Source organism: Trypanosoma grayi, assembly GCF_000691245.1.
Source record: "Trypanosoma grayi strain ANR4 Tgr_666_V1, whole genome shotgun sequence".
In the NCBI taxonomy this organism is placed as follows: domain Eukaryota; phylum Euglenozoa; class Kinetoplastea; order Trypanosomatida; family Trypanosomatidae; genus Trypanosoma; species Trypanosoma grayi.
Window position 1 is genome coordinate 1 of NW_008826285.1, and position 9663 is coordinate 9663.

Genomic DNA, 9663 nt, shown 5'->3' on the forward strand with positions numbered 1-9663 from the left:
ACACACACACACACACACACACACACTCACACACATATGAGAATGCCATCTGTCTTCGTTTCTTCAGACACGCACACACCCACTCACTCCTTCTTGCGTGTTCGTATTTCTCTTTATGCTTGGGTGGATGTGCAATTTTCTTTTTTTTTTGTCGTCTCCTTCGTATTTCCGCTTTATCCAACGGCGTAAAAGCGTGTCCTGTGTGCGCATTGGCCGAGAGGGTCTAGAGGGGGCTGGGGCTGGACGGGGGATGAACACGCGCAGGCACCACCGTGTAGCTCTCTCGCACCCGCACCCGCACCGACACACAACCAACAGCAAGGAACACACACACACACACAGACACAAAGACACGCCGAAGCACACTTTCGTTCATCATCACGGGTTCTTTACACATGACGTTTGCACCACCGCTCGTCACACACCACACACGCAGAAGGAACGCTGGTGTGCTGCCCGAGCTGAGCCGCACCTCATTCATACACGCATTCTTGAAGGCATACCACCAACAAAAGTATGTGCGCATCATGGTGATAGCGTCTCTCCTTCACTGCCTCTCTCTCTCTCTCTATTGTGCATCCCCGCCGCCACTGCGGCCCACACTGGAGGGAAACTAAACGGAGGCCAGACAACGAAGTGAGTGGTGCAGGTCACAGCATAGGAAATAAGGAGAAGAATGTAAAAAAAAAAACAACAACAACAACAACACACACACACACACACGAAAGCATCACCCCAGTTACCAACAACAATAATAATAATAATGGTAGAAGCGCCACCAACTGCACACAGGCGAACATCAAAACGCAACGAAAACTGCGTGTCATTGTTCAAGAAGGAGCTGCGCTGGATGGAGACCCACTCAGGCGATGACCGAGGAACGCATGCATGCACACAGACGCAGACATATATGTCCTGTCCCCGGCATCGCGAGCCGACATCCCCACAGTCCACATTGACACAAAACACCCCGTCTCGCCGTATATATATATATATATATATATATGTATGCTTGTGTACCTATACACACACGCGCGCGCGCACCGCACTGCACACCATTCCCCTCGTCGCCCCGGTGCCGCCCACCAAGAGCCCCCGCCTTCACGTCCCTACCATCATCATATCGTTGTTGTTGTTTCTGAGTGGGAGTGCCACACACACACACAGACACACAAGAAGCAATACACAGTATCATTGTTTGACACACACATATGCCACACACCGAAGCTGAGCAGAAGAGCACATACAACGCTGCCGGCCCCTTTCCTTCACGGCCACACAGAAGCAGCAGCGCCGTATGTGCCCTACCCGCAACTCACCGCACCCCGACTGATGCACAGTACAACAGCACCACCTGATGGAATAGTGTTACTGCTGTAATCAGTAGTAGTAGCAGTGGTGGTGGTGGTGGTGGTGGTGATGGGCAATAAGGCAAGACACAGTTTACTTGGTTGATTTCTTTAACTCCGTCTCTTTTCCTTTTTTTTAATTCGTATTTTGTCCTTTTCTGTGTTTTCTTCCCTTTTCCTTTGGTTACAGCTTCGCCTTGCAATACTCTCACCAGCCAATTCTCTCTTACTCCCCTCCCCCCCCCCCCCCCCCCCCCCCCCCCCACTCTCTCTCCACGCGCCGGAGACCACCATCCACTCGTGCTGGGGGCCAGTATTTATAACAGCATCAAAACCACATTTCCTCGCACAGCACATACAGATACACCCACACTTGTACACAGGGGACAGCCAGACAGAAACACACACACACACACATACACACGCATGTATATATGTATATATATATATACAACTGACGCTCGCAGAAATCAAGTGGGCTGGTGCAGTGCAGCAGAGCCTCACGCAGACTGCTAATTATTTCTTCTTTGTTTTGGGGGTCTCTTTCAGTCCGTTCTTCTGGAATGAATCACCACCGCCGACAGGTGGCATTCCTCGTCGTTATTCTCTCAGTTCCGCGCCAGCTTTGTGTATGTGTATGTGTGTGTGCGTGTTTGCGTGCATGCAGCCTCCCTCGCTTCCTCTCTGTCAGTGTGCTTGTGTTGACCCCACCTCTTTATCAGGCGCGCGCGCGCGCGCGAGCAAGAGTGCAGAGACAAGCACATTCCCGCTCTCCCACCTTCTCGCACGCCTCCCACCCCCTTCATCCCCCCTCTCGCTCTCTGACATCAACCGAGCAGCGGACGGTGAGGGGAGGGACCTTGCGCCTTTGTAGTACACGCCTCTCTCGTTAACACGCTTCCTTCTTAGCCTTTTCCCCTCTCAACTGGAATTTCCACCCCTCACAACACCGCCACCACCACTACTCTGCAGACGACGCATACACAACCTTTCTTTTCCATTTCTTGTTTTTTTTTTCTGCTGGAGTTTACGTTCATTACGCCTCCTCCGCCGACGGAACCTCCACGCGAGTGCGCTGCGCCGAAAAGCGGGTCTTGTCGTCGCCACCATCATCGCCTTCGTCCTCCCCACTCAGCGACTTGGCGGGGGATTCGATATCCTCCGCGTCGCCGTTGTCGTCGCGGCCGCGCTTGCCGCCAGTCCCAACATGCACCACCGCTGCCGTCGGGTCGTTGTTGCCGCTGCCGCCGTTGAGCGTCCAGTCGTACGACCCCGCTGTTCCCAACACAGCGTGGGTGCTGTTGTTGAGGGCCGAACCAACAGAAGCCGCATCGTTCCTCTCCCCCACATCGTGGCCATCAGAAGGGCGCAGGACCAGCTGCGAGAAGGACATGCCGTACGATGACCCACCGTAGAAGGAGTGCTGTGAACTTCCTCGCGAAACAGTTCTTCCAGCTGCTGCTGCAGCACCCTCTTCAGCGCCATCGAGGCCATTGTTCTCAAGGAACCGCACACGCGCTACACCACCAGGGCTGTAGTCCTCCTCGAACTGCCGCGCAAGTCCCACTACCGTCTCACGACCTTTGGTGTAGTCCGTCGGGAAGCGTTCATTGTACCGCGCCGGGGCAAGCAGGTATTGCCACAGCGTCAGTCCGTAGCGCCGCAGTTCAGTGAGGAACCCGCGTTCTTCCGCGTGGGCGCTTTCGCAAACCTCAGAGCCGTGATAGTAGGAGTCACAAAAGAGGCAAACATCCGGAAACCGCTCATCGCGTAACGGTTGGAGGTGCTGCAGAAGATCATTAGATTTAATAAACAGCAGAAATCCTTGCACTGCATCGGTACTGTAGCGTGCCGCCGCCAGCGGAATGCGGGCGTCCTCGAGCTCGCGAATGGCGGTGTAGAAGTTTTCAGGGTAAGTGTGCCCTTTACCGAGCAGCTCCCACGCGTCTGTGAGCAGCCGCTCCTCCCGCTCGTTATTCTCGCTGCGGAGCTGCTTGATGCAGCGCTGCACAACATGCGGATTAAGGCGCATGTCCACCTCCTTGATGTGGTGGCGGTGCAGTGTGCGACGCGCGCTTTCTTCGCATCGGCGGGCACCGTGGCCCATCACGTTGCACAACCTGCAGTACAGAACGCGCCCATCGTGCACGAGCTTCACCGCCAGGCAGAGTTCATTCTTTCGGAACTCTTTTGCTTTGCGGTCGTCCTCATCAATGGAACGCAGCGCGTTGTCGAGGACATAGCGTTCCTCCGGGTATTTGAAACTAAGAAGGTTGTGCTCTTCCAACACGAGACGTGCGACGGATAAATCCCACGGCTCGGTTGTCCCTTTTGGGCAGCGAGAAGTCACGTGGAATGGCTCGAGGCAGATTGGGCACAGCACGTCCTTAACAGGACGCAGCTGCAGTACGTCCTCCGGCGCACGGGCATACGCCGCAGGGTTGTACTCCGCCGTCATGGACCCGTCAATGAGACAGAAGAAGAAGGACTTCGTCTCCCGTACCTCCTCCACATTGCGACGCAGCGCCGGTGACAACTCGGCGCGGCGGTACTGGCTATCGAGTACCTCCACGCTTTGCAGCAGCTGGTCCCACTCGCGGAAGCGACGGCTGGAAATGAAGTGCTTTTCTGCCTTTTCCATTGCGGGGCTGAGGGCGTCGTCGCTCGGCTTGCCAAAGACGGTTCGCGACGGCATTAACATGTAACTTGCATGCAGCCACAATGCGTGCCGCTCGAGTGGGCCAGTTACAGCACCCCGCACGGTGTCAAAAGCCTCCAGGAGCTCATCATACGGCGACTCTTCCGTGATGAGGGCGACGATGCGGTCGAGCGCCTTTTCGAGGGAGAGGGGAAGTCGAATGCCGTAGCGGAATAGCTTTTCAACCGCCTCTATATACGTCATTGACACCCGCTCTGTCCGCCGCCGCCGGTATTGACTGTGGAATACATCGCCCCCTACAACTGGAACCTTGATAAACGGCAGCTCGCAGGGGCACCGCGCCTCGGTGTGTTGCCACACATCACACAGCCGGCAGCCCCCGTGCGATTCCACCAACTTGCGCAGCCATTGACGCACACGCGGGTGGGCAGCGGGGTCGAGCGCGTCAATTTCCGCCATGCTCGTTGGCACCGCTGGGCAGCGTTTGGTGTGGTCATTGTTGCTACTGCGCTGCCCTTCGTTGTTGAGGGTCACCGCCGCCGCATCCTCGCCAGTAGGCGGCACCCACCCGTAGCAGCTGAGAACATGGAATGCTATGGATGGACGCGGATTCTTGCGGCGCAGGCGACGCAGACTATCGCGGAACGTCGCAGGAATCTCGAGATACGGCCGCTCTCTCGGTGCGAGGCTGTTGCCGCCGCGCTCCGTCTGTCGCACCGCGTCCTTGAGGCGTTGGTACACATCGTGCCGCCAGACGACCTTCCACGTGGTGAGGAAACCGCGGTACTTGGACTGTATCTCACGCTCCTTGGGCGCGTCCGCGAGGCGCGAGTCGTCACCGGTGAGCACAGAGGCTGGCACCACCTTGCCGTACTCGCTCAGCAGCGCCGACGCCGACTTGCCACGCGTGCCGGCCTCCAGCGAGGCGTTGTGCATGGAGTACCAGCGGTAAGAGATGAGGTATGGAAGAAAGAGATTGATTTTCTCCGCCACCGCAGTGCACGACAGCGGCTGCTTGCTGTCCGCACACTCCGCGAGCACAGCATGGAGCACGCTCCACGCCCCTAAACGGTCCTCCACTTCGTCGTCGTCGGTGTCCACGATGCGCCACACCAACGCCCGTGTTATCTCGCCAGGGTACTCGCGGGCATGATCGCGGACAAAGCGCATAGTGTGCTGCGTCTCCGCTGCCACGGCGGCATCGTCGGTGAGCGCAGACGACACCTGCACACAGCAGCGGTGCAGAAATCCACGGTCGAGCCCAACTTCCGGCATGCCCAGGCGCAGCGATAGGAAGCGGAAAAGAGGTGAGGTTAGCGGCGACGCAGGACTCGGCTCGTTGCGGTCGTGTCCTTGTGCCTGCGAGGAAGAAGGGCACCGAGGATGACGATGCTAATAATAACAACAACAACAACAATAATAATAATAATAATGCCTGTGATGCCTCTGGTGCTAGCAGGCGCCTGACGCAACTGCGAAGAAGTAGAGATGGCTGTCCTGTCTTGCCTTTATTTTCCTTTCTTTGGCCCTGTATTACACGTGCACACACACACAGACACACACAAACAAACAAACAAACCAACAAGACACACGCACACACTCGATTCCTTTTTCTTCTTCTTTCCCTCTCCGCCCCTCTCTAATGGTGATATTAGCGAAGAGTGGTCTCCCTTCAGTGCTAAGCTTGTGCAACGAATGCGCATGGAGATGGGATTGGGAGTGGGAATGAGAAGCAGTAACAACAACAACAACAATAGTAGTAGTAGTAGTAGGGAGACAAGGAAAGAGGATGAGACAATGGATACTGGGAAGCGATGTCGAGAAATGGGGAGGGGTGGGGTGAAGGAGAATAGGGATGCCTCCTTCCATTTTTCCCGTCTTCATTTCCTCTGCAGCTGCAGACACCATCCGCAGCATCAGGAGCAAACACCACCTAATACAGCGGCACACGGGTGTTGTTGTCGCTCTGGCGAATGAACTCGTTCAAAGCGGCTGCGTCCTCCGCGTGACTGCAGCTGCGCAGCTTGCACGAATAGCCGTACGCACAAGCCCCAACACGCATCAGCACGTCGTAGGCCGTGCGGTTGCGGTGATACAACACCTGATAGTACAGCCGCATTCGCCACACCGCGAGCAGCGGGGGAGGCACCACATCGCGCTTCGCGTGTATGCTGACCAGATCGCCGCCGAGGAGGTGGTGCCGCAGATATCGCGCCTGGCAGTGCGACAATACACCGTCGCCTGTGCGGTGAATGCCCAGCGACGGCACGCAGCGGTGCAGCGCGGCATCACTCGCCAACCCACCGCGGATGAGGTACCGTTGCACACACTTCTCCTCACCGCCTTGCGCGAAGAGGCGCAAGGCGGCAACATTCATGTAGTGCCCTGCGCCGCCCCACCCGCGATCACCTAGATACAGTGGATCCAGGGCTGCTGCTGCTGCTGGGCCCAGCAGCGCCCTGTCGGTTGTGGCGTTCCACAAAGGACTGCCCACTACCAGCGCCTCGCTGTCGCGATCGTGCAAACCACGGCTGACGCGCTGCTTCCTCTGGAGACGGTCCCATGAATCTGGCAAAGCGATGCAGGCAGCCACCTCCCCCCCGCTTGCACCCGTCCAGCGGCCGCATCTCTCTTGCAGTAGCGGTGGCTCAGAATGCCTTGCCGCTGCGGCCATGCGGTCCAGGTTGCTCAGGTCACGCCGGTGCAGCAGGCGAACAAGCGCATGGAGGTCAAGGAACGTGTCATCGTCCACGACGATAGCCCACCGCACGTCGCGGTACGCGGTATCCCCGCCGCTGTTGCTGCTATTGCCGCGTGTGACGAGCTGCGAAAAATGACTGAAGGCGTGGAAGAAACGGTACTGGGCGCGCATCCACCCCTGCGAGTACCCGGTGTGTCGCAGCATGCCACTGTGCAGCCGCTGCGACGCCGCCGTGGTGTCCGTTTCGATCCACGTGCCGTGACGCCCATCCGACGTGTTGGCGGCGTCGGTGAAAATGAAGAGATTCCGCGCCGGGACATGCCCCATCCATGTGCACAGCGAGAGGTCGACACGGAAGAACTTCTCGTACGACCCCGTCACGACCCCAATGACGACGTGGCGGCGGATGTACGCCAGCACCGCCGGGTGCACGACACTCGCGGCGTTGTGCAGCAGCATCGTGTCACAGAGCCGACAAACGGAGGCGCGACACACCGCCAGCGTCTGCGGCCCAATGCCAGCAACTGTGGCGTCGCGGGGCTTCTCCCACGGCCGCTCGCCGCTACCAGCAGCAGCAGCAGCGACAGCACCAGTACCAGGGTCCAGCAGCGCCATCTCCACGCCGTGGTCGACCACCGCCACGAAGAGGCAAAAGCACAGCAGCGACAATAGCAGCGCGGAGGCAAGCAGTGCCGACCAACCGACAAAGCGTCGGCCACGCGCGCCTTTTGAGGGCCACCGGGCGCTCCTCAACATTTTCTCGAGGGGAGAGGCAAGGAAGCAGACAAAAAAAACCAAGAAAAAGGACGTGCACACGCAACCACACGCCGACCGTGACAATGCCTCGTGCTGGGGAAGGCACTCAGGCCTCCGAGATAAAGCACCCACGAGAAGGAAGAAGAGGAGGAGGTGGTGGTGGATCAGCCGCAGCCACAAAAGCGGTGGTACTGATTATGGTAACGTCATTGTGTGGACCAGACGCCACGCACACACAGCCAGCGAGGGTGGGGTGAGGGGAAGGCAGACCACGTGGTGCTCTGACTGGAAAGCAGCAGCGAATATTTTGTGGGATTCAGCGGCATGCCCCTCTCGTCAGACGGAGCCTCAACGACACCGTTGCAACCCTCACTGGCCCCTGAGACCGAACCCCCTCCCCCCTCCAGCGTCCCTACAGGTGCTGCCGCAAGTTTCGCAGAATATCCTTGACGAACACGGCGTCGCACGCCACTGGCAGCGTCCCGTGTGCCACACAACGCCTAACATGATGAGCTCCGACGTGTCTAATTGCAACCACCCCGCCCACGAATCACCGACAAAAGACACATGCAAAGAACAAGAACGAGGAAAAAAGAGCAACAGCAATGCTGGAAGAGGAGAGAGAGAGAGAGAGAGAGAAAGAGCGCCGCGTATGCAAAGCTGGCGATACGGGCGGAGATGGAGAGAGTGCGAAAGGGCAAAGAAGAAGTGCGAAGGCGCCACGTACAACTATAGACACACATGCACCACATATACATCGCTGCTTCCGCTGGACCGCAGCCCGGCGGGGCGTGCCGGAAAAAGAAATCAAAAGAGAAGTACGTCTTGAGTTCCTCACAGCCCCCCACACCCCCGGAGCCGCGCCAACAGGAGGACAGCCACACCACCATAAACAACTTCCGCAAGAAGAACAACAAGGAAAGGATCTCTCTTTTTTTTTTTCCACTCTCTTCCGTCTTAAGAGAAAATCACACTCCCTCCGTCTTTGTCTTGCCTCTCTACATCAGTGTGAGAGCGAGGGCAACCTCACGAAGAGATCGCGCGCACGTTGAAGCAATTCTCCCTCCGCGTCATGCCCTGCCGTGTACACAAGCGCCTTCTTGTATGCGAGTGCAGTAATAGCGTGGGGGCAGCGCTCCATGGCTGCTGCCGCCACGGCGGTGGCCCACACGCGCTCGTGATTCGACAGGTACACCCGCGCCGCGGTGAGGTCCTCGCTGACGCCGAAGCCGGTGAGGGGAACCCCACGCTCGAGCTGCTCCAGCGGAACGCCAACGCTAACACCGAGTATCGCGTTGAGCGGGAAGGAGCCGTCGGCGGCCTGCAGGGACGTCAACCGCTCAAGACAAGGCGCCTGCATCACGGAGTCTACCACGTCACGAACAATGGTGCCGATGAATTCCTTACACGTGGGCGGCGGCACAAGCCTGGCGGAGGCAGACGGGTGCTGCTCGATAGAACTCCTCTCACCATTCGTGTTTTGTTGCTGCTGCTGCTGCGGGCGCCGGTCGAGGTCGCCGTTCGCCAGTCGCTCTCGTCGGTGCTGAATCATCGTCTGTGCGTAGGTCCAACTGCGCGGCACATAGCGCACCGCAACAGCAGTTGGAGCTGCATATGCCGACGCTGAGCCTGCTGTTCCTTCCACCGCCGGGCGTGATTGCACCATCCCCNCGCAACAGCAGTTGGAGCTGCATATGCCGACGCTGAGCCTGCTGTTCCTTCCACCGCCGGGCGTGATTGCACCATCCCCGTGAAGGGTGAGGGGAGTAGGAAGGTCACGGAGAGCCGCGCCACCTCCTGCATTTCCTCCAGCGTTAGCGCCGACACCTCACGCGTGTCGATGAGATAGCGCATCCTCGCAGACGCCGCAGCGAGGTGTAGGAGACCAATCGAGGTGGCGTCACGCTTCTCTGCTTCTGGTGTCGTAAAGATAAGCTCTTGCACGTCGCCCTTCCCCACGTATTCAATGACAGTGGAGCCGACACGGCCTGTGGCGGACACACCGAGTGTGGCGAGGGAGGCGGGGGCGACGCCGTACACGAAGTGCTGTGAGCCCTGCGCAATGGCGGGTAGCGTTGTACCAATAGACGCTCGCACCTCCGGCTCGTCAAAGTGGATAACGATGTCTGTGAGCGTCGGCACCGCAATGCAGGACAGCACGTCGACGACGGCCTCCGCAAGCCCCTCCGCATCCGCAG

At 58.2% G+C, this 9663-nt stretch overlaps 4 protein-coding genes across 4 annotated transcripts; all 4 read right to left on the bottom strand.

Moving 5' to 3' along the window:
• Positions 1-223: 223 nt before the first annotated feature.
• On the bottom strand, positions 224-529 carry DQ04_06661000 (hypothetical protein; the record flags this gene model as incomplete). The annotated part of the gene is made up of 1 exon (XM_009314816.1): positions 224-529. The coding sequence occupies one exon, from the start codon at positions 527-529 to the stop codon at positions 224-226; it is 306 nt and encodes a 101-aa protein (XP_009313091.1).
• Positions 530-2385: 1856 nt separating this feature from the next.
• On the bottom strand, positions 2386-5283 carry DQ04_06661010 (hypothetical protein; the record flags this gene model as incomplete). Its single annotated transcript, XM_009314817.1, has 1 exon — positions 2386-5283. The coding sequence occupies one exon, from the start codon at positions 5281-5283 to the stop codon at positions 2386-2388; it is 2898 nt and encodes a 965-aa protein (XP_009313092.1).
• Positions 5284-5941: 658 nt separating this feature from the next.
• Positions 5942-7465, bottom strand: DQ04_06661020 (hypothetical protein; the record flags this gene model as incomplete). Its single annotated transcript, XM_009314818.1, has 1 exon — positions 5942-7465. The coding sequence occupies one exon, from the start codon at positions 7463-7465 to the stop codon at positions 5942-5944; it is 1524 nt and encodes a 507-aa protein (XP_009313093.1).
• A 1003-nt stretch (positions 7466-8468) lies between these two features.
• On the bottom strand, positions 8469-9131 carry DQ04_06661030 (hypothetical protein; the record flags this gene model as incomplete). Its single annotated transcript, XM_009314819.1, has 1 exon — positions 8469-9131. The coding sequence occupies one exon, from the start codon at positions 9129-9131 to the stop codon at positions 8469-8471; it is 663 nt and encodes a 220-aa protein (XP_009313094.1).
• Between the last annotated feature and the right edge of the window lie 532 nt (positions 9132-9663).